At 40.0% G+C, this 24741-nt stretch overlaps 1 protein-coding gene across 3 annotated transcripts in view; it reads right to left on the bottom strand.

The window, feature by feature from the left end:
* Nucleotides 1-6551: 6551 nt before the first annotated feature.
* PTPRG (protein tyrosine phosphatase receptor type G) overlaps nt 6552-24741 on the bottom strand; it is a 532225-nt gene continuing 514035 nt past the window's right edge. For all 3 annotated transcript variants that reach the window (XM_067541509.1, XM_067541517.1, XM_067541525.1), the window contains exons 23-29: nt 22566-22659; nt 21533-21609; nt 20934-21062; nt 18280-18426; nt 16290-16432; nt 13121-13256; nt 6552-11955 (exon numbers count right to left, since the gene is read on the bottom strand). In XM_067541509.1, the coding sequence (XP_067397610.1) occupies nt 11809-11955; nt 13121-13256; nt 16290-16432; nt 18280-18426; nt 20934-21062; nt 21533-21609; nt 22566-22659 (873 nt within the window). In that variant the 3' untranslated portion in view covers nt 6552-11808. The remainder of the gene's footprint in view (nt 11956-13120; nt 13257-16289; nt 16433-18279; nt 18427-20933; nt 21063-21532; nt 21610-22565; nt 22660-24741) is intronic.

Here is a 24741-nt window from a genome sequence, read left to right as displayed (position 1 = left end):
GGACTTTACGGGCACCATAAAGGTGGGTTGTTGCTGCAGTGCATAGGGTCAAAACAAAAACCTGTTTGCTGAGGTAAGGTAGGTTAGCTATAAATATAAACTATTATTTGTGACATACAGTAAGTGTGAATCTTTGGCCATGATTCACATCCACTGCAACCACCACTCTATAGGAATCAAAAACAAATCACAAAACCATTTATAGCCGATTCAGCTGGATGTCTTAATGGCGCAATAAGCTCCAGCAGTTGGTGCTTCTAGCCTACCTTGGAACATGGGCTTCATTGTTCAGATACCATGGTGATTTGACTATTTTAAAGCCAAACAAATAAGTTATTTTGAGTGCCAAACTTCAGACACATTGTAAGGGGCCTGATTTTCAGAAATGCTAAAAATCTGCCCTCTGAAATTCATGACCTTCTGAGTTCTCGCAAGTTGGGCACCCAAAATAAGTAATCATTTTTGAAAATGTAGGCCTACACCTGTAGTAGTTATTCTTTATACTACTACATTTTGAAACTTATTGGTAGCCTACTTTTCTGAGTGACACAAATAAATGCAGAATTCTGCAGTTAAGAGACTTGTTTAAAAGAAAAAAAAAAAGCTGAAATCGATTGGGAATTCAGTGGCTATTAAGTTCAGAAAGTGCACAGAAGTGCCATTGGTAAATGCTAAGGGTGGGCTTACTAAGAGGTTCTGGATTTAGTCACCTCATTTCCAAACCCAGAATGATGGAGTTGACTTTGTCTTACCGAAACCTGTGACCCTGAGATAGACTATGGGGAAGACTGTTTTGAAGAAGCTAATATTCTTTTCAGAATTGTTTTCCTAGCCCCTACAAGTTTTCTAGGGTTGGCAGAATACCTGTTTGCCACTGATCACCTCCTCTTTCAGAAGTACCCTTCTTTTACCACCTGAGTCAGCCAATCTATAGACAAGAAAGTTTTTACTAAGGAAACCAGCGTATCCCCTGATATTACTGACAGTAGATAGAATGAAAAGCCTATTGAGTTTTCAAAGTGCATTCATTAAATTGGAGCTAATATCCAAGATTAGGGTTATGATTGCTGAGAATGTACCCTATTGGAATAAAATTAGTTTAAAAGGCAGGGGAAAAGTAGTCACCATCTAGCACCCTTTTCAAGGAGGAGAATGGCTTTTATTGTAGAAACTATTCTAAAGAATATAGGTTTTTTTTATAATGGGTATCAAATTACTTGGATGGCTGTGTTAAAAGCAAGATCTCCACATCTGAAGGTCTATTTTGGGATTGCCAACCCAGGAGAAACAAATGCCATGAAATGTGACTGAAAGCAGGCAATGGAAAATGTTACTACTGTATTAAGACATTATATGCTTTTGTGCCCCTTTAATGCATGAATCTTTTAGCGCAAGGACTCAAACAGGAATATTCATTATATGGAAAGTTAATACAGCACACTTACCAGGAAGGACATTTGAGAGGTATTTAGGAAAATCAATTAAGATTGTAGCCTCTGTAATGCAGGCAAGATGTGGAATAACAGTGCTAAAGAAATGTAATCCAATTTATAATGATTAATGTTGCCTCTTTAGAAAGTGCTTGTGTTGGAAATATGTTTAGGAATGTTTATGTACCCTCCCCTGAAATGTAAATAGTTGATGACAAGGTCAGACTCCATATTGGATTTGGAATCCATCTTGGAGTCGGACTCAGGCAAGTCAGATGCTGACTGTTAGCAGAATGCCAAGGCCTCCTGGATCCTGCCCAGTGATGGGGAAAAGGCGGGAAAACACCATCTATAGTGCTGAGTGCAAAGGCATTGGTGCCATGTGCACAATATGAGAGCCGTGTGCAAAGGCCAGAAGGCGGGAGAAATCCTGGCAGCCGATTGGCTAAGGACAGCCCCCAGCAGAGGCGATTTAAGGCAGTGAGTGCCAGAACTCGGGGCTGCCCATCTCAGTGGTAGCATGGTGGGGTGTCGTGTTTGCGCGGCGTCGGACCAGGAAGAGAAGCAGACGCACTCACTTGTGTCGTGACCAGCACTCCCTGGAGGGAGAGAAGAAATATTGTAAATACTATCACGGACTGTGGGAACCCGGGGTTGTGTTTGTGGTATTGGGTCTGGGGTTTAGTTCCTCCATTGTGTACTCAACACCAGTGTTTATGGTTATCGTGGTACTTTAAAGGCCTTGTGTTTATGACACACCCTTAATAAATAGTTATTTGTTTATACGTTACCAGCTAGTGTGATCTCACGCAGTTTACCTGGTGATAGATCCGGCAATCAGGTAAAACGAGCAAGGAAAAAGAAATTGTTTTCTAACAGTTGGACCTACTAAGTAGGAATAGTGTAACAGAACTTTGCATGATATCTTGCAAGGGAGCACCATATAGTCTGAAAGGCAAGTATGGGGGCAGCACTATTGGGCTGACTGGGGCACTGATCTTCAAAGGAAGAGAAGGGATTAGAAGTGCCTCAGATAGAAAGTAGAGAAGGATTGTCCTGGAAGCTGAAATTCACCCCCGTGCCATGAGCCGGCACAGTCTATGCATCACTAATGTCCCACTTAAGCCCATCCGAGCTAAAGGCAGGAGCACAGAAACTGAGGTCCTATGGAACAAATAAGAGAAAACTTGGCTAGTTTTCTTCACTTGAAATCTCAAATTTAATTTGCATAAATTTATGCCAGTTGTATTTAATTGTTATTATTTAAATGGCTTGCCCATTTGTCTCCTAATACCTTTCTATTTGTCAAATCTTTTATATGACAAAAGCTGTTTTGTTTAATTTGGTTGATACATACTTAATCTTCCTGATTTTCAACAAAACAGTGTCTTTTCACTGACACTACTAGAACTGATGATACATTGAAACCTCACTAATTCACACTAACAACTGAGAGACTCATCGTGAATAACTGAGATTTGTGAATTAGCAAGGGGATATGCACAAAGCAAAGATACCACATTGCAAAAGGTACTCTGTTCATTTGACAAGTTTAGTTTGAATTATTTATGATATTTCCTAGCACACTTGTAAAGGTTCTCCCAGTATATTTTGTAAAAGTCACAAAGCTTTAGTCATATGAGACTTTGCTATAGCAATTCATTATTAAAGCTTTGATAAAACGCAGGGGACTGTTTTCTGGGCATGAATTCTGAGTAGTGTAGATTAGCAAAGAACAGATTAATGCTCTAAAATTCTTTTACTCCAATATACCACAAGAAACCAATTTAGTATATTGCTATTGCTCCCAGATAGGATGTATAACAAAACATGCTGCAACAAGCGACAGACAGACATGCCATGAGTGGGACAGTTGGGAAAATATTCCTATTGCAGATATTTGTGAGCATTGTATAATTATAGCAACCTTCATAAGCGGAACAATTTGAAAAAAAAAATCATGTTGTTACATTTTATTGTTAATAGTGAACAATCTAATCTTTGATTCATAATGAAATACCTTATTCTGACATGGTTATTTATTTGAGGCAATATATTACCTTTGGGAGATTGATAATGTTTTCCAGCTGTATACAAAATCTATATCCTGGTACCAGACAGACTCCATCGTCTTCCTCTGAAAGAACGTTTACTTAGAGCCTGTTTCATAGTGGCAGTAAATTTACAGAGTGCTAAGAGAGTTTCAGGCAAAGGCACAACATGTCTAACAGGTTCAAAGTAAGAGGTTATCTAGAAAATTGGATTTAAGTAATAAGGAAGCTTATTTGAAGCACTTAAATTCAGAAGGAAGATCTTTCTGTAGCCTAAGCTACTGTACTTTTAAGAACCTTTGTGAATTTTTCCCCACTTATATCCTTTTTGCAGTCTGAAGAGCTAATATTAAGTAAGCACGAGGTTACTCTCGCCACTTGTTACAAATTGTGATAACCATTTCTATAGCCAGTAGGGGAATGTGTTTGTTAAGGTAATGATCCAAACCCTTTCCCTGCATGTCTTCTTTTCTTTATATAACGTGCAACAGTAAAAACTAGACAGTGTAGGTTTTTTTGTTGTCTTTTTCAATCATGCACATGACAGTTTAATAGATAGTGGGTACCTTCAAAAACTGGACACGCCTCATACGCTGGACCCATTTTCTAGTGGCATAGACTATCATCTTATACTTTTAAAAGAAATACATTCTATAATATCTATGTTTACACTCATAAAATTTGTATCAGAGTGGATGGGGGTAAAGATGAGGCAACTGTTTTCCTATCTATGTATAAACTACCCAGTATCTCCAGATGTGGGGGGAGGAGAGAGAGAGAGAGCACACACAACTAACATTTGGCAAATAGTTACAATCTCTTTTGAGAGACTGCACTCCAGCACACACTAGATGATCTTATTTACCCCAATGATAGCCATAGTTCAAAAAATGAGCAACTTATTTAATCTGCCAGTGGACACATATACACATAAAGGAGGACAGACTCAGAAAGACGTCACAAGCTTGGACTGGCAGCAGGCAGGAAACAAACCATGAGTGATCATAAAGGCATCTTACAGGAGGTGTTGACATCCCAGCACAGCAAGTGCTGCGTGAAGCTCAGTGTGTCTAAGTAATAGGGCTAAGACACCACTCCACTGAGCAAAATGATCTTTACATTGCAAACAAGCTCAGGGGAAAAAAACACCTTAAACCCATTTCATAAAAATGGCAGTGTTATTTGTGACTGTTAAATAAGCCCGTTAGTAGGGGCTGTAATTTTTAAAGGCTAACCTCATTAGCTCTTACGACACAAGAAGTTGGGATTTCCCGATACTGAAAATTAATTCATGCTTAACGTAACTGGTGGGACGTGTTGGTAAATCACTGCTTGTGGTGCCAAAATATTAATGAATTATTGGTTGTTTCCCATTTTCATAAGTTTCTGCAGACAGTTTTCATCCAGAACATGAATGCAGAAACCATAACATTCTCTCACAGCACTTTCCTTTCTAATACTCTCAACATCACCACATTTTTTTTCACATTACCTGGTACACAAGATGCTCTGCATTAGAACAGGTGCAAGGGATTGCATAACACAACAGGGTCTTCAATCTAATTTGATTAGGAGATGGATAACTAGGAAAAAAGGGCCCACACTGTATATATCTCTCTCTCTGCACCACAAGAATAGCCCCATTTACGCTGTATTCTGGTTTGCTTTATTTGCATGAAGCGTGTGCAGATCTGGCTGTGAGTGGGGTTTCCGCAACAGTGCTTCTGTCACACATTCAAACTATAACTTGTCCAGATGGGTCTCTGTTTAGCATTTATTGTCTGTCATGTGTCTTCTTCCATCTGTTCAGTCCAGAATGGACTTCCTAGCCATTTCCTAGCCAAAGTGACTATACAGCATGATAGTAACTGAGATTAGCATTATGGGACAAATGCCACATTTTCTTCCTGAAATTCCAGGCTCCAAACAGCATTATTGAGATATCAGAAGACCTGAAATGTAGGGTCAGACTTGTATTTACTATCAGACCCCTTTACACCACTCTGACATGAAAAGGAGACTTTGTTTGTGCCACCATTTCTCCTCTTACCTGTGATTTACAGTCACAAGTTGCAATACTAAACTTCACCAATATGTGCTGCTGCATTCAGTGATGCCTCAAGGCAGGTGTTATGGAAAGTGTGACCAGGTGTCAGGAGACCTGGGCTTTCTTCCCAATTCTGCCACTACTTCACCACGGGATCAGAGGCAACTCCCGTACGCTGCCTACCTCAGTTTCTCAGACTCCCACTCTCTAGGACATTGAAATACAAACATTTGAGGTGTAAAATGCAGCAATGCAAAATTCCTCAAAACCCAAGGGTCCTAAAAAGCCGTTAAACTAACTGGGCTTTGAAAATGTCAGCAATTGTCGATGATGCACGGGATTTCTCTGAATGAGAGACGTTTATTTCGGAATCACCCTGGTGCTTGCATCGGAAGCTGCCCACATAATTTTTAACCTCTGTGATTCCAGGCCAGCTGCAATACCTCTACTGCAGGTACTAATGTACTGTGCTGTATGACTGCTGGTAGTGGAGCTGCCTGAGATTGTACCCACAAGCCCAAGAGATTGCTCCATGACAGTTACACGAGGGGCACATGCAATGAATGGATACACAGCAAAGAAGATGAAATACTGAAATACAGAGAGATGTTTTCAAAATGTGCACAACACCGACGGCCAGTAATGGGAACCATTGGCTAGCCCTGCCTGTGCATATGTGATATCAAAAACATACTTTTATTTTTAATAGATGCATCTGGGTAAAGCTGAAACAGCCATTAGCCATAAGGAAAGAGTTCTGCTGGGACCAGAGCCTTCAGTCCTTACACACGGATGCTGCCAATACACACATTCATTTCACTCACATGTATAATGACTTCAGTAGGACACGTCACAACGAGTGAAATTACTCAGGGTACAGGGATTTCAATGGAAATTTAGTCTGAGTAGGGACTACAGGATCAGTGCCTTGAGCAGGGGAACACTCCTCTTCTAATGACATGTGCACCTGAACTTTGGTAGTGTGTGCAAAAATCTGGTAAACATAACAAAGAGGTCTGTAAATACATCAAAAACCATACTTTATTTTATGTATCGCAATACAATTTACATATTAAATAACACTATAATAGAATGATCTGATATAGTTTTAAACATAACAAAAAGGAGATTTTCAAGTTACAAAAAACCCCGAAAAACAGAACACAAAAAAACCAAAAAAAAAAAAAAAACCTCTAAAAAAAACCCAACCCAAAACCAAAAGGAAACAAAAATAACTTCCCAAAACCAAACACCAATTTTTCCCCCCAAATGGATCAATGAGATGAACTTCTCCAATGGTTGGCTAAGTCTAATTCCTATTGCACACACTGACATGGAATTGAAAGAAAATCCAACTTTCACAATCACTGCCCCCAAAGAAATAACATGTGCTGAATTCTTTTTGGAATGTGATGATCGTATTTCACTACACAGAAAGTATGTATTCACATGTCCACCACAAAACAAAAAAACAAAAAAACTATGAAGGAGTTGAAACTAGAAAAAAATTAGCTTTATATGAAAATATAAAATTCTATGATTATATACCATAGATACAAAGTTCCCAGAAGATGCTTACCCAAGCAACAAAATATTTACAGTTTTAATGATTTCTGCTATTTAAAAATGAAGGAAAAGGAAATGTGAGCAGATGTGAATGCTTAGTTCTTTAGAAACAATGGCTGCTTGCTAGTTTCAAACGTTTTAACAAAACAAACAAAAAAGTCACTACCCCAAATGTTGGAGAGTTGTGACATTTTATAAAATTGACTATCTCCTCTTTTGGAGACATGTTTATTCTTAAAACTCAAGACATTTTTCTTGAAATTAATTATCCTCTGTAGAAAATGCTTCCCTTTGCAAATATTTAACAAAAATACTAAAAACAGTTTAACAGCAACGATAAAGTAGAGGCCAAATCTCTTCATTACAGTTCCTTCTCTTTCTCTCTCCATTTTGTGTGCCTTCTCCTCAGATAAGCAAAGCCGATAATAGTTTATGTTGTTAGAATGGCAACAAAGAGAGAAAGTGGGGGAAATAAAAGCAATGTAGTGGACTAAAAATTACGCCTTTTCGCCTTCATATAAAAATTTGCTGGCACCATTTGAACATAAACTTCAGAACAGAGGAGTTAATGGCAGAAGAGAATGAATTTGAGAGCATGACTGCTAAATATTTTAGACACCTACAATTTATTATTTTTCTGTATTTTTTTTTTTTTTTTTTGCTGAGAATTAGTAATATGTATCTTTGGTAAAACGGATATCTATATTTTAACTTTTAAATAAAATGCATCTGTTTAAAAAACAGAAAAAGATTAACAACAAGGCAGTTGTGCTATGTCATTAACAAGATTATTTTTCTAGTGTTCCAATATATCACTCTGGGCTGAAGCAATTCAAGCAGTCAGAAACTTGAAAAAGAATTGAAACCTTGCTGATCCAGTAAATAAACCCAGTAATGCAGAATGGATCCACGGCAGAGGAATGAAAGACCAGAATCAAACACAAAGAATAAACTTTAGCCTCTTTTTGTTTCCAAAATTCATATTTAGAACCAGACATTCTGAAACGCTAAGGACAAATGCAGCTTTAGAATGAAAATTATTTAGCCCTGGGCCCTGCAAACAACGTGCATAACTGTACGCATGTGAGTAGTTCCATTAACGTTAACAGAACTAATCACGTGTAAAGCTAAACATGTACGTAAATGTTGGAAGGATCAGAGTTTTAGGTGGAGAATGCCACTGATTTTTGGGTGTTGTTAACAGACAGCAGCTTTTCCAGAAATTCTTGGTCATTACTAAGGGCTCAATTCATGAAAGCCTTGTACTTCAGTCACGTGGTTTCCCGGCCGAGTACACTTGTAAACCATGGGGAATTAGTATTTTCTAGAAAGCATGTATATGTGCACACACAAACACACACGCAAACACACACACACACACCTGCAATCCATTATTCCCCTTTCCCCCTGAGTGCAAGTGGTAAGGAGCATAGTTTACAGCCAAGCAATGCGCTTAAGTTCTTCCTAATTTGCAGACATGCACATCCTTTGAGAATTTCCAATGTTGGAAAGACATCACAACTACATTGTAATCATGATTGAAATGTCAGCACAATGCGTGTAGGATCAGAGTGGTGACAACAAGGATGTGCCAGTTTGTTGCTCTGCACGTGTGGGACTTGACTTTAGTGAGACAGACAAATGCCAGCATCTCATCATACCTCTATGAGTAAGGATCTGTTTAACATATATTTAATCATATGCAGCCCCAGGGAAACAGGTGCAAATCCTGTTAAGTCAGTAGAATTGCAGCTGCTTACACCAGGGTGAATTTGGCCCCTGCACTCTTACCCTGCACTAACCTTCACATGGAACTCCTAGCCTCAACATCCTCCACGGCCAGCATGACACTACCATCCTATTGGCTATTTCACTGCTTAGCATTGTAAGTAATACACTCAATTCCCAGGAGAAAAAAATCCAGGGAAAAGTCACAGATATTAGTCTGAGTTATTTCCCCATGGGTGAAGCCCTATGTAAGTATTTCAGGTGTGGGAGAACGCTAATACAAATGCATGAGTTTCAAAAACATTCACCGAAATTCAACCCTGTTCCCATCTCTCATTTGATTGTAAAATAATGGCACAAATGTAAGAAATCAGTCCAAGAACAGCCAGGCAGTGTGTCAACGCAAGTTCACTTCCACTGTGCTACTGCCTCCCCAAAACCATACTGAAATGAAGAGTAACTTACTACATGGACTGAACAAATTCAATGTTCTAAATACCTCTGTTAATTTTCAAGCCATTCTGTTCTTGCCAGGACCTGAATTATTTGCCCCCTACGAACTCAACTCTTTCATATGTGAGCTGATCAAATCCAGTTTAATCCTTTCGTGCCAAGAGTTGGAATTTCCTGGCGCAGCGGCCACTGCCAGCAATGGGTGCATTGAAGTGTCTGGCACCAGCGCAGACTGGCAAATTAACTTCGTTTGGAAGCCTCTTGCCCCCAGCCTGAACAGTGCAGACAGCAATACCTGAAATGTGCTTGAGGGATTCCTGTTATTGAAGTGATTGGAAAGCCAATCTGAGCTCCTACAGTGCATTAGACTGGCTGACCCCTGAGTGCTGAGCTACTTAATGATAGCTATTGATGGGAGCGCCGAAGCACTGGCTCCAAAGGGTTATGTTTGAATCATCTTGACATTTTTTATTTGAATTAGTTCCTTCGTGCCGGACATGGGATTTTCTGATAGGAAACACGGATGTATTATGCACCGCTGTGTAACATCAGCAGCTATTTTGGACCACTAGTACCAAGAGGTTAAATAAATTCAGATAAATCCAAGATAACTACATGGTTGTTACTGGTGAAATCTTTCAAATGCTTAGGAGTCTGGATTAACCAGGTCTGTCAGTACGAAGAAATCTTTCCATCATTAAAAATAAAAGGCCAGCTCCTCAGCATGTGTTCCCTAGCATAGCTCCATTCATATCAATGATGCTATACTGATTTATACCGAGGACCTGGCCACAAATGTCTACTCTTAATATTATTTAAAAGTTCACTTGAAATGTCCTTTTGTATGAAAATGCACAGAATCACTAGTTTATCTCTAACCCTCCAGAAACCCAAATTAATAATGCAGCAAAAGAAGTTTGCCTGGCAGATGCCTTCTAGCGAGAGTGTATTGGAAACAGAAAAAAAAAAAAAAAAAAAAAAAGTGTTTTACATGGAAGTGAAAAATATGCTGTGATATTTTGAAAGCAAGTCCTGAAACATCACAGTGCCCTTTGTGTTTGGTTGAAATTGAAAAGTAATGAAAATAAATCTCTATACAAGGGACTCTCAAATTAACATATCCAATTTTAAAGGGCCGGATTCAGCAAACCATACCTATTTAGCAAAGCTGTTACAGACATGCTTTGCTTTAAGTAGGTGCTTAAGTGTTTTGCTAGCGAGGGATGGATTTAAGTAGTTTGCTGAACCGGGATCAAAATGCACAGAATTAGGGAACCAATGAGGGATTACACCTAAATGCTCAAGATAACAACATTGTTTATATAATCTAATTTGGGGAAAACGTTTGATTTATATGGGAGGGAGAATGGAATCAAGAGATTTGTACTAAACAATTAGTTTGGCAAAAAATAAAAGAGGAAGAATGTAATTTTATAGGTAGTTATTTTTTATTAGTTTGCTTCACCAGTAAATATGGATCAGTACTTTATGTTTTAGCACTAAAATATGAAAAATTACACACCTGTAAAAATGGCATCTAACAGTTATGAAATTAAGAAAAGCCTGTCTTCGCCATGTGACATACCATTAGGTGTGAGGTCCTGTTCAAGAAATAGTAAGGAAATTAATGTGTTTAAAATATTGGATAGCTTAGTAATGTAAAATATTGCTACTTTCATATATCTGAAAACAGACCTATTTTAGGTTGTAGCACAGTTTTCATTGAATTGGCTATGATGAAAATAAAAAAAATACTTTTCCATAAGGCTATTTAAAATCTAAAATTGACATTTTTATTCTGAATAATTGGGGAAGCTTTGAAGCTGTAATGTCAAAATCTGTGACTATGTCCCAGGTCTGAGTTGTTCTATACTTTTTTTAATGTAATTTCTATGTTCCATGTGAAGCAATTCTTAGGCCTCAAAGTATACAAAAGCAGAATCTGAAACAATACAAAAGCAATTGTTTCAGTTCCATGAGGCTATTACACCTTCACTGTAGCTTGTAATCACCTGCCACATTTTATCAAGAAAGGATGAAAATTGCTTATCCACTGAACTGGAATACAGAAGACCTACAACAATTAAAATAAAAACCAATAAATATTAGGAGTCTGAAGGGGTGCAGTATTTCTTGTCGAAAGAATCCATCTGGTCTAGCATGGAAGATTTAAGCTTCAAGGGTCACTGTGGTTAACAAAACTTCACTGCATTTAAACTAAAAAGTAGCATGTTTGTTGTCATGGAATGTCACATCAGGGCTTGCTTTTGAATTAGAGTATTATAGGCAGTAACACTGATCATATAGTGCAAACTAGATAAAATTGCGGTTCACTGTGTGAAATAAACAGAGGTGCAAATGCTCAGTAGGATACCATTAAGACATAAAATGGCAAAAATAAATATCAAAACTTTTATCAGTGTAAAAAAGTAATTGGGTTATTGTATAACCTAGAGTCTGGCAAAAAAGGCCTCAAAAAAGTTCACTCAGTCGTCAGAAGTTCTACAAATGAAGTGCCTTTTCGAGATTCCAATTAGACAAGAGACTCCATGCTTTCTGCAGGATCCGGCTCATCGTTGGCCATCACAGCACCGTTTGTGTCCAGTGTCATGGGACCATTTCCATTTTCCTTAGTGCTGACCAAGCTTAGCATTGCTTTGTAAAGAAACTGGTACTGTTCCTAGAATAAAAAGGACAAATGGTTTCAATCCCTCATGCTGTTTAAGAGAACTGCATTTCTATTTTGTATTTCCAGTGAGTTGGTCATAAAGAGTCATCAAAAGGAACCCATTATTTTCACATGAAATGCGTGTGGCCTGTAAAATCACGAATAGGATGGCAACCATTAAAGGTGGCCCAAAAATGCAGTAATAGACAATGCTCAACTAATGCACTTGTCAGGCATGCTGCCACGTTTTCAAATTCTTATAGAATATTATTTACTTTCATCTTGCTGTCTTGTCTAGTCCGTCAGTGCTACCATATCATGTCCGTATTTAAACTACAGAGTTAAAATCCTCCTGTGTTCAGAAGATGTAACAAACCATTGGGATCACCATGTGAAAGCATTACGATGTTACAGAATATGAAGCATTATTTGTATCCGTTTTCTAGACAATATATAAAATAATGCATACCCGTTTGGATGCCAAAGACAGCAAATTAGTCTATCCAGTGAGCAACCAAACACAGTAATACAACACTGTCTTGTATTTGGGATGGCTCTTAGAGGAAGTGATCCAATGGTCTCAGGAGTCTGTCCATTGATTTCAAAGGCATTGGATCAGGCCATAAATGCACATGTGAAGTACAGTATGGAATGCTCAAGAAACTGTACAACTCATCAGGGCAAACTTAAGAAGCCCTCTGCTAACTTTCTAGTAACTGGAGCTTCCTTCCAGTTACACCATTTTCTTTGTTCCTCCATTTCATTGTTATGTGCATCTTTACCAAAAATGTACAGCTTATGAGCAATGACTGTATAAAACGACAGTCAGAATGGTGGTGACTTTCTGGTCTGTGTGTATGTTCGCTCTGAGTATATAGACAGACACTAGCTACAGATGCTGGGCTAGATTCTCAGATGCATGCTGAAGACAGGAGTGGGCGAAGAAGCTCTCTGATTCTGGGTCCCAGTCTGGCGGTTACTCTGAATTACATCAACTGGCTACATTTCAGGGCCACCAGACAAGGAGAGCTGGAGTGCAATGTGTTCTGGCCAAGCCCCAGCTCTATCCCATAAACTGGGATTGTGTCTGTACCCACAGGGGACTCTGACATGCTGAGGCAATTACCAGCAGGGGAGAACAGGCTCTTTTCAGTGCAGTGTGAGTGGAAAGACTTACAATGTCTGTAAATACTCCGGGCCGCATAAGATTTATCATCTTTGCCACTTGGAAAACATCTACAGCATTTTCATTCTCCAGCTGTTGGGCCAGGGTAGTGAGGGCACACAGCGTTCCGGCGGACACAGCTCCATACCTGCAAACCGCAACACCGCCATGGTCAGACGAACAGAGGTGAACCTGGGCGTCTTGGCAAATTGCCACAGAGCTTTGATTCAGGCGGATCCAAGTGCTACATACATTGTTTTCTTTAATTATTTATAAATATTAAATGTTCTACTCTATATTGGTGAACAAGCAGTTTTTAGCCATTTAGAATAATAGAAATAATAATAGAAATAATAGAAAAGCAGCATTTATCATACACTGGCTATCTTGAACTACCTGCAATTTCCAATATAAAGAACCATATCAACAAGATAATGCGAACCATAGAAACTGTAGAAAAGCAGGAGTTAAATTTCACAAGCCGTTAGCGCAGAAGCACTTCCATTATGTCAAAGTGTATTTTGAAGTATGTTTTTGGGAACTCAAGCAAATCACAAACCATTACAAAAAATGTCATTACTTATTCATCTCCCTCTGACAATTATGCAAGACAGTCTAACTTGGATGGTAAGTGCCCATGAGTCAATGACAAACGTCTCATTAACATCCTTACATTGAGCGAGGTCTCATTTGGAGGCAAAAGGCAGCACTTTTGGGTGTGGCTCCAATATAAAGGCATTCAAGAAATACTACAGATATCGATTCAATGGAGGCATCCAATCAGAATTTCAGCAATGTTTTGTGACATGAAGGCAATGCAGAACCTATTTGAGAGACACTAGGGTCGGGTAAAATGTGCCTGCCAGGAACTGCTGCTGTGGAGCAAGCTCCAGCCATATCCACGCCTCTAGCGACAATCGGCTGGCAAAGAAACGCAATCGAAGAGATCACATTAAAAGAATGCTAAGGACGTAAAGGACTCAGGCCAACCGGGACTTTGCTTCCCCTTCTGTTGCGATACAGTCTTTAAGAACAGGATTACATACTATTATTGTCACAGGATCTCTGGCTCATTTTAATATGACTAAACACAACACTGTCTCGGTTTAATATGATTTCTAAAGATAACTGCAAACAGAATTTGGCCAAAGTAAGGCACTCTGCCTCAGTCACCGTGGGCCCTGCCTTATTCACCTACAAACTGCATACCAAATGAGGCAGGGCTCTTGCGGAAATAATACTTGTATATAACTGATAATCTTTATGGATTAGGAACAACATAGATGCCTAAAGGGAGACACTGAAATGCCTGTTTAAGACACTAATGGTCTGATTTTCAGAGAGGCTGATTACCCGCGGCTCTCAGTGTTCTGAATGGGAGTAGTTGTGAGCTCAACTCCTCTGGCAATCAGACCCCAAAATCCTTAATTATGTGCCTACACATTGGCAGCCATGTTTGAAAATTTGTGTGAAAATTGTTAGTGTTTAATATGTGCTTTGTAGGTGGAGTTTCAGAACTTTCTAGAAATGTTACTTCATTGAGTCATTCACCAAGAACTTCCTAAATCCCACTTGCATTTAGTATTTTCAAATCCATACAATTGGGATTAATCTGCAGTTGTAATTATTGGTGGATTATTGGATGCGGCTGTTGCACATACTAAAGGGAGATTTTCATTTTCAGCTACATTTGCTCAGCCTCCAATCAAAGGTGGAATACACATTATATACTAGGCATAAAAATAAAAATCACTGACTACGACAAATAAACCAAAAAAGCAATTTACAGAAAAAAATAACTCAGCGCTTTTAGAAACACAGTTTTGAGGATTTGTTTTGGGATATTTTTTTTTTCTGAGCAGGAAGGGGGTGGGGAGTCTAGCATGAAATGCTCAAGTCAATAACGGTTCTAATTTTGTAAAGCATAATCTTGAATACCGCAAGAGCAGCAAAACTGCACTACAGACTAGCCAAAGCATTAATATTATAACTAGCCTCAAATTAATAAGGGCTGCTAAGCCTAACAGGGCTTACACTATGCATTAGTGAGGCGGGAAGGGAGAAAAACCACTTGCCCAGGCCACAGCCAATCTTTGTAGGAGTTTCTCGGGAGAAACTGTTGCAGCAGCAGCAATACAGGGACGTTAATGGACAGGCTGCTTTGCAGAAGCAGAATGTTAACACACAATTTTATATCTCCGTCGTTAGGCTGGTTGACCACGGAAAGATCAGTGCATGGTAATGCTTTCGCAGAATAAGTCAGACCTCAAAGATTTCCCCATTAGCTCCACTGTATCTTGCTGCAGCACTGACTGACAATTGTGGCTGGTCTAATGGCTCCCACAACAGCTCTTCATAGCGGTTCTCAGACCTGCACTGCCCTCCTTGGGACTGCAGTGGGGTATAGTTCTTGGGCTGGCCTTCTGCACGGGGATGAATTTCTCTCTCTGAGAAGAGCTGTTTTGGGCCTGTAAGGTACTAGGTTCTGCTTTACAATCAACCGCATTTCCCGGCAGTGGAAACTGCCCTGAATGTTTGCAAAGCAGCAGTAAAAGGCAATCTATAACTGGCTGTTGAATTGTTACTGGGCGCACAGAGAAGTTCAGTTGCTTTGCAGAACTACGTAAGTGTTAGAAAGCAGCGATGCCTCTTTTGGAGGGGGTAGGGGGTGTTCCTGCTCACCCAGCTGAAATCTAGCTGGCTGACTGACAGAATGGTTTTAGGAAGGAGGCAAAATAAAGTCAGGGAACGTCTTCACTGACGGCGGCAAATTTGCCACCGTCAGATCGATCTATCTGGATCGATTGGGCGGTCAGTGAAGACCCGCTCAATCGATCCGGAAGTCGTCGCTTTAAAACCATCCCTCAAGTGGCATGGTGCAGCGAAGATGCCACGTAGAAGAGGAGTTACGAAATCAACAGGAGTTGCGCCGAGCAGACCAGAGCTCAGATTTTAAGGTCTAGTCTGGAAGCCCCAAACATAATAAACTGCATTAAACTCAGTTGATTTGCCTTGGAAGGATGATGGATGGCTGCAATTCAGGGAGTCTAGGTACTTTGATTCTGGTGCTTAGACCCCTCCCCTCCAGATGAGTGAGGACATTTTCCTCGATCTACACCCTTATCCAGTGTAATATTTCTCTTACAACCTGTATGTAAATGAGAGAAGGCAGATGACATACTCATCATGAACAATGGTGGGGCCATCCCTTGTTAAGGCCTCTTCCTTGATTACATTGATAAGTTCAAAGGTACTGCTTATGGGGGCATCTGGGTTTGGCCATTTGGGACACTGAAAGTGGCGCACCTCCAGAACGTAGTCATCCTGAAATGAAAAACCATCCCATCATTAGTCACTTTCACTCCACATTCACACTGAGGCTTTATAGCCATATGTCCTCCCGATTCTGCCCGTCAATGAAAGAAAAGAGAGGGCCCAGAAATGGACATAGTGTTCTCATCTCCAGGCAGGTCAGGAGCAGCTGCGTTATAAATCCACACGTACGTGCATCTATGTTGTACATGCACCCCAGACTGCTGTGTATTCGGCTGTGCGGCAAATTGAGCATGCCTGGGGCAGAGAGGCTGGCACACAAGTGGGTGCAGAAGAGGGGATTCTCAGCACTTTTCTTCCAGTCCTCTTCATGTAGCTGACTATGGACCTGCCTTACCGTCCCTTCCCCCAGGACTGCATTGCCATGGTGCTGCTCCTACACGGGGAGAAAGCGCAGCCAGGAACAGCCCCCAGAATTGGTCCAAGTTCACCTGATCCTCCCTCTTTTGAAGGGATGCGCGGTGGGGAGAGGAGTTGAGTCCTCCTCTCTGTCGAGGCGAGCTAGAGGAATGGTTCTCAACTTTTCTTCATTTGCGGACCCCTACAACATTTCAAATGGAGGTGCGGACCCCTTTGGAAATCTTAGGCATAGTCTGCAGACACCCAGGGTGTGCGGACCAGAGGTTGAGAACCACCGAGTCACATCACAGCGTTCTGGGTCCCCCAGTTCTTAGAGAGGGTGTGTTGGCATGTGGCATTTCTGGGTGGGCTTCAGTAAAGCTCTTTCTGCCTGTGGCACAGCACGTGTCTGTGTGTTCCTTGCCCCTGCCTGCCTAACACAATGTTCCCCCTCCCTGATGGCCATGGTGGTGGGGGCAACCTCCTGTCTGCTGGACAGCGCTCCTCCCCCTCCCCTCCATTTCAGAGCCGTCCCCCAATAGCCTGCAGGCTGTGTAGCCCCTGTGAGATTCCACTAGTTGCCCATCGTGTGCACAGAACCCTCCCCTGCACTGTGATGCAGAGGCAGGCAACGTAGCAGCAACGCACAGTGACCCCCTCCAGTCGCCCTCTGAAGACATTACATGGCCATGGAATAGCTCAGGGATTCAGTGAGTCTGGGTGAGTGCAGGGCCCAGCCAAGCTGTGCAGCTCCGGCATCTCTGAGGCTCCAGGGAGCAGGTTTTGGCCCCTAGTAAATAATTTTGAATATAATGAATGAAATATTGAATTGCTTAGATATTTTCGATTTGAATTCAGGCCTGACTCCACATAGGTCTTTCTTAGCCCCCTGGGCCTCTTTAGCACCTCTAAAGGTCAAAGGGCAACTGGTCAAACGAGAAGAGCGATCAAAAGTATCCAAACAAACAGGCTACCAAGGGCTTGTAACAATATCCTCTTCCCTGCAGCTAAATACATCTGCATTGCTAGATCAATCAAAAAGCAGGTGTGGTCACGCGGTATAAATGTGGTTTAGCAAATGCAGAGCCACCATCATTTCTTCAAAACCATTCATTTACAAAAAATCTGAATTTATAAAAGGGAAAACGGGACCCTCAGTGTCTTTTAAAAAAGTAAGTCACTCAACTACGGTGACTGCGGCCTGAAAAAGAAACCTCCTGACTTCTGAATCAGCTAAGCAAAGAGCTGGAAGGCTGATAGGCGCTCCTCTCAGAAGTGAAAGACTTTGGAAAGCCAACTTTTGGGGAGTGAGAAGGATAAGGAACCAAGAGCAATATCCTTCCCCCTACACCAGACACACACACACACAATATATTTACAAGTACATCCTTTGGAAAATTGTCTGCAAGCTCTGTCTTATTCCAAAATGTAAGGGATGGCAGTAATGCTTTGGATGGAAGGCAGAGCACAAATGCACCTATTGTGAGGTTTCACTTTACCTGGGTAGCTTCAAGGATAAAGTCATGGATGATAATTTGCTCTTCATTAGAGAGACAGAGTCTGTCTTTGCTGATAAGGGTCACGGTAAAGGCCTCACAGTTCATGGATTCCTCACGACTTGGCCAGTACACAAACTCATCTTCGGCCTGGGGGAATGAAACAACGGATCAGTGTAGCCTTCCAAATAGCTTCTTTTGACCGAAAAATCCAATGGATCAAAAAACTGATTTGATAGATAGATATGACCAGAAATTGATCTTTAAAAACCGTGTGTGTCTAAAAGAGATTTATTATAGTAGTCAGCAAGCCGCACGTATCCTTCCTGTGCCTCGCAAATAGTGCAAGTCTGCTTTTTAATTGGTTTCACAGGGAAATAGTTATTTTAGTTAACTCACACTTAACCTTTATGCAGACACAGTATTTCCCAGACTATACCACTTGCTGTCTACTCAGTCCATTACTCCTTTTCTTTTGCAGGCAGATCAGATACCTGTTTAGAAAAAACTCACTGAACTTTAGCAATTAATTGTTTGCTATTGTCTTTAATTCTTATCTATCCTGGTCTCATCCAAAGCCTGATGCTGTCAGGGGAGAGATTCTGACTGACTTTACTGCGCTTTGGATCAGGCCCTGACAGAACCCTGATGGTTGTCAAAGCTAGGTGTTTTTGTGTATTGGGAAAAAGAAACCCAAAGATCCCTAACCCTGAGGAAAACGGCAGGTCAGCTTAGTGCTCTGTAAACTTTAATCTACAGCAAACATCATCTACTGAGGGGCAATGTTACATTCTAAATAAAAAGAGCTCAATGACGGGGGGAAAAAGGGTTATGAATTGCAACACTTTTACTAAATAATTAGCTGCAGATTTTACTATTAGGAAAAGATTCTTTGCAAAGTCATTGTGCATTCTGAGTCACTGATCCAAAGAACGGAAGGAATAGTAGACTCACAGCCTGTTCCTGCTCTTGAATTCAAGGGCATACTCTACATGCAGGAATAAGCACAGAAGTTAATTTGACACACTACCATGGCATTGCATACCTGTGTCTCTGAGGACGAGATCAGGCAAATTGTTTTTCCTTATGAAAAACCATGAAATATTATCCTCTGCAGTTATGAATCCATTGTCTCCCTGTGTGGCCAAGGGCAAGACTTTCAATGATACTTAGCCTCTCAAGTGCTTAAGTCTGTTTTGAAAATGGGACTCAGATACTCAATGTGCTTCTGAAAATGTTGCTCTCAGTCTATAGAACCACATTCAAACAGTCCCTAATATTACTGATTGCTCCACAGTAATTTCACTCCTCTTTCTCAGATTAAACTCACTCAGCCATAGTAGTCAGACTGCATTATCATCTTTCTTTTGGCATTGTATGTTCAGCTTCACCCACACTGTCACATTCCCGTGTCACTTTCATCGATATAAACCATATTACAGGGTTTGTACCAAATTCTGGCACCTGTTTCCAGGGCAACCCCTCCACCCTTAACACAACAGAGGCAGAATCTGACACTATCTATCCTTCCAATACGATTTGCAAGGTATTTTCATATCTAGCCACATCTCGCCTCCTCCAGTTAATATCATCATCATCACCACCACTGCTCAGCAGCATTGCTTCATGTTGCTTTCAAAGACAAGATAGAATCACAGAATAATAGAAGATAAGGGTTGGAAGGGATCTCAGGAGGTATCTAGTCCAACCCCCTGCTCAAAGCAGGACTACCTCAGCTAAATAAAGACCATCCTCTTCCTTTTCACCTGACACTCTTTCTTTTCATTAATTCTTTTTGATTTGATAGTGCTTATCTGAAAGCTTTTCCCCTTGGAATTCCTGTGCTCACTTTAATCTTACTGCACTGAGGAAGAATATAAACTATTACATCTGAGCAGCCCACACAACCACTCTTTTCTTGTAATGAAGATCACTGGTTCCATACTATTCTCGGCCACACTTATCCATTCTCTTTTAGTCATGCACAAATCAACTGTTTAGACCTTAATCCTTTTCAGCACTCACACTTCTTAGACACAGGCCAGTTAACCTGAAACCTATCATTAACACTTCACCTGTCTCACCTCTCTCACTTTAATTCTCAGTCTCTTATTTCCATTTATACCCACATATACAACCACAATGACTTTCTCTTTCAATCAGAAATAACGTATTTATCCTTTCTTTGATGTTTTTAACCTTAAATCCCCCCAGGCAAAACTAGTAACTACACTATTGTCTCTGTTATCACTTGATGTCCTTAACCTTAGCCTCTGGCAAACTAATAACTTTATTGTCCCCATCCTTTCAGTCGCACAGGCCACAAACGCATAGCACAGGTCTTAAATGATCACTTTTGCTCTGCTCTGAGTAAGCTGTATGGTTTCCTTCAGTTCCTTAGTAATTCAACACTGGCAGGATACACTAGTTGAGGTTACCTTTCACCTAAGAGAGGATACAATAGATTTGAAAGAGAGCAGTGACTGTAATGTTTGACTGTAACCAGCTTGCTGTATGAGCCCAGATTTAAATATATGGCTCAAAATTAGCTACATTTTCAATGAAAACATAGCCACGGTATATGAGTGATTCAATTCCTGCACCCTGCTGTGCTCAATAATTGAAGTACAGTATATATAATTAAGCATTTAACTTACCAAGCTCTGGTTGTCTGGCAGCATGACAATGATCTGTGCATTGTGATCCCAGATCATTCGCCAGAAGTCTTTAGTTGTATGTGGAAGGGGATGCTGGGTTATGATGAACTCATTGCTCCTGTAGTAACCCTTATATCACAAAGACAAAACCATATATGCCCTTATTGCACCAACTACTTTTAAAGCATTACATTTTATTTATGGGAACAGATCATGTTGTTTTGACTACAGCTGACAACATCCAATACAAGTCTAATTTTTTTCCTGTGCGATTAGTAATATTTCTACACAAACCATTTTCACTCCACGTACATTTCCACTTCTCAGAGTCCCTGCCATTTTCATTTACTCTTAATGCCAATATTTATTTGAGTGCATGTAGTGGAAACATTCATTCCATAAAAATGCTTTGCATAATTTAAATATTTTAGACAATGATCTTTAATAAATGATAGTTAAAAGTTTTACATTATGGAAATGTGTTAAAACTTCATCTTTTATACTCAACCATTATATGCAAAATTAAGACAATTGTAGGAATCTGGTTTTTAGCACCTTTCGATTGATTTTACTCTATAATTAAGTGCTGATTTTCTCACCATGATATAAGAGGCATTAATGTAATCAGTTCCCTTCATTCCAGGCAGTGGGGCCAGGCCCACCCTAGCACGTTCAGCTACAAAATGAAAAAAATGATCACAATCTGGTCATAGCATAGTACAAAAAGCATGAATTTCTGAGCTGACTTTAACAAATCAGATCTAAAACAACTCCCATCTCCCCCAGGTGAAGACCTGCACTTCAACCATGATAAAGCATTGTCAGCCAATGCAGAATATAAAATGAAATATCGTACAGTATACCTACAAGGACAAAGTAATTTCAGGAATCAAATTTTACTATAGCAAAGATTTTCACAGCAGGCTGAATTATCAAATAACAATATATGCAGTGATGGCAGGAGATTTCAGATAATTCTTGACTACAGGGTTCTATTCACCTCCAATTGCACACAAAACCATCTGATTTATTTTGCTTCTCTGGGCCTTTTCCAGCATTGCTTTATGACCATTTTGCTGACCTGGGGGCAAGCAGACAGCTGTCTCCACAGCTGAGGCAATCCCCATTGATTAGTCACCCAACAATGTACATAACTCATTCAACACATCTCATCTCCTCCAGAGGGAAGAAATGTAGTTTATATTTCCAGTCCCCCAATTTTTTTGAGTGTGCATAATGTGCTACTAGTGTCAACGGAGTCATCCAAATGTGGTAATTTAATCATAGTAACAACACTACAGAACAATCAACTTCAATCATATTGTGAGATATTAACCACAGAGATGCTAACATGACTGCATCACTGTAATTCTGTAGATAAACAATCGTCCCACCCTCCATATAGTAAACTCTTCAGATTAACATTTTGCTTGGACAATGCATTATGCGGTCACCATCACCAAGTCCTTTTGCTCAGTTTCACCATAGTCATTTCTAAAGACAAGACCTCTTTGGCTGAACAAAACATAACAAATTCTCCTTCCTGGCAGCTATGCCTCTTCAGGCATAACAAGCAGAACTCAACACAAGAAGTTATGCTAAGCAGTAATCAAACCAAAGAGGTAAGCTTACACGGCACGACTGATGAGTTTCTGTTCTTCTCTTTGTTGCAGTCTTTCTGGGCACTGAAGCATTCCACATATTTTGCATTACACTGTGTAACCAGCTGAAAGAAAATAAGTAGTAATTGGTTTGACGAAGTTCTCATAACCCTCAAAATGAAGAGGAAAGTTTTTCCTTTGGCAGCTTCTAGAAAAATACACCACTGAAAGAACAAACTGTTTGGTTAGATTTGCTTAAAGTACTCAAAATGCCAATAGGAATCATCCTCATCATAAAAGATATCAATGCTTATTGGATACTAAGGTCTCCACAGATCTCAGCCTTGGCACACATCAGAAATGAAATTCCATTCCAAGCGGATTTTCATAGAACACTCTAGATTTAGTTACTTTTGACAATTGATTCTAAAGCCCGGCAGGGATGTTTAGCCCAGAAGCAGGTCTCAGGGAAAAAAACCCAGCAAAATAAAGCCTCACCCTCCCACCTCTCGTTTTCTTTTTAAATTGAAACAAGCTCTTGCCTAAGGACGTTTATTTACTGCTATGCCTACTGTGAGCTGAAATCGCTTCCAGCTGAGACCAGCCATCTTGGGGCACGTTCTCTGGTCTGCCACGTTCACTTTGTGCCGCTTCTATGGCACAGAATGAAGTTGAGGTGGCAGGAGATTTGTCCTGGAGTATCCCCTCTGTGGGGAAAATCACTGCTGGTACAAAGCTGCTGAAGGCAGCTCTGCTGCTTCCTGGACCAGAACTCCACTGCTCAGCATAAGGGGAGGTAGGGGATGTGAAGGAGAAGGACAGAGGGAGTGGTAGATCGAAGCTCCTTTATGTCTAATTCTCCACAGGAAGAAGTGAAAGCAGCTTTAATTTATGCTGGGACCAGTTGACGGAGAATCAGGCAGAAGCGACCAGTACTTTGTCAGTCCCAACTCTCCGCAGGGCCAGAGCTCTGCTCCAGTCCAACGGGGAATCAAGCCCCTCATGTCTGCTTCTGCAGGATGGAATACTACAGAGCCACTTGAAGTTTGATGTACCTCATGGAAAAGCAAAGAAAATCGTGCAGATACGATACACCACACTCGCTATGAGAGGAGCACTTTTGATGTTACATGATTGTTATATCAAAAGCAATTACAATGGGGAGACACTGTTGGAAGCAAAAGTATGATGTCATTATTGAAGCTGGTCAAAAACCTTCTTTTTCACACCAAAAATAATTTCAACAGAAAATTTTTAATTTTAAAATTTTTGTGAGAAAATTTCTAAACAAAATCAAACAAATATTTCACTTATTTTTAGTTAAAATATATGTTTTGATTTGGTTTTTGAAAACCACTTTAAAAACAAATTTCAAACTTTTATTTTTCCACTTTTCTCCTTTTTGTTTATTCTGCCAGTGAATGCAATAGAATAAATGATGTTAAGGATAATGTTTTATTTTTTCTTTTATTTTTTCCTCTATTTTTCTTTTTTCCACTCTAACTTTTCAAAACTTCCTCAACTTTGGAACAGTTCCAGAGCTCCAGAGTTACATTTTTCTTTTTACTCTTCTGTAATTTTGCTAGAGATGGCAAAGATCTGAAATGTTGCAGAGTGGGGAAAAAGGAAAAGATAGAGTGGAAAAAAGTGGAATAAACCCTGTACATTATTAATTTTATTGCTCCAAGTGGCAAAAAAGGAAGAACATTAAAATTTTCAAATTTTCAAAAACTGAAATGAAAATTTTTGTTTTGAAACTTCTCACTGAAAAAAAAATGTAGCTGAATTTTCATGTGATTTTATTTTGAACAAAACCCCATTTTTCAGCAGGAAAAGATTTTGGTTGAAAAATTTTGACTAGCTCTAGTCATTAAAATCTCAAGAAGAGAACAGCAGTTTAACAGTCCTATAAAAAAGATCCCTATATCAGATATACAATGGGCTTTAAATGAAATGGGGCTGCACTGATGTAGTCCACCTAAAGACTGATTTGGCTCTCTACGTATATGTGAAGGTTATAGGCACGTGACAAATGGTGGAATCTTGGGAGAAAGCCGAACCTTGTGATAAAATAGCATTTAACATCCTTGACTCCCTGACCTTCACTATTCTATCCCCATCAGGACTATTATAAACCTCTGAACAACTTGAAACAGCCACTATTAAAAGCAAGGAGGAAAAAAACCCTGTCAGACAAAGATTTCTCC

Source organism: Emydura macquarii, unplaced genomic scaffold (assembly GCF_026122565.2).
Source record: "Emydura macquarii macquarii isolate MOO-44397 ecotype Brisbane River unplaced genomic scaffold, CSIRO-AGI_Emac_v2 contig_71, whole genome shotgun sequence".
NCBI classification, from domain to species: domain Eukaryota; kingdom Metazoa; phylum Chordata; order Testudines; family Chelidae; genus Emydura; species Emydura macquarii.
Note: the sequence above shows the minus strand (reverse complement) of the source record. Positions and strands in the feature narration are given on the sequence as shown.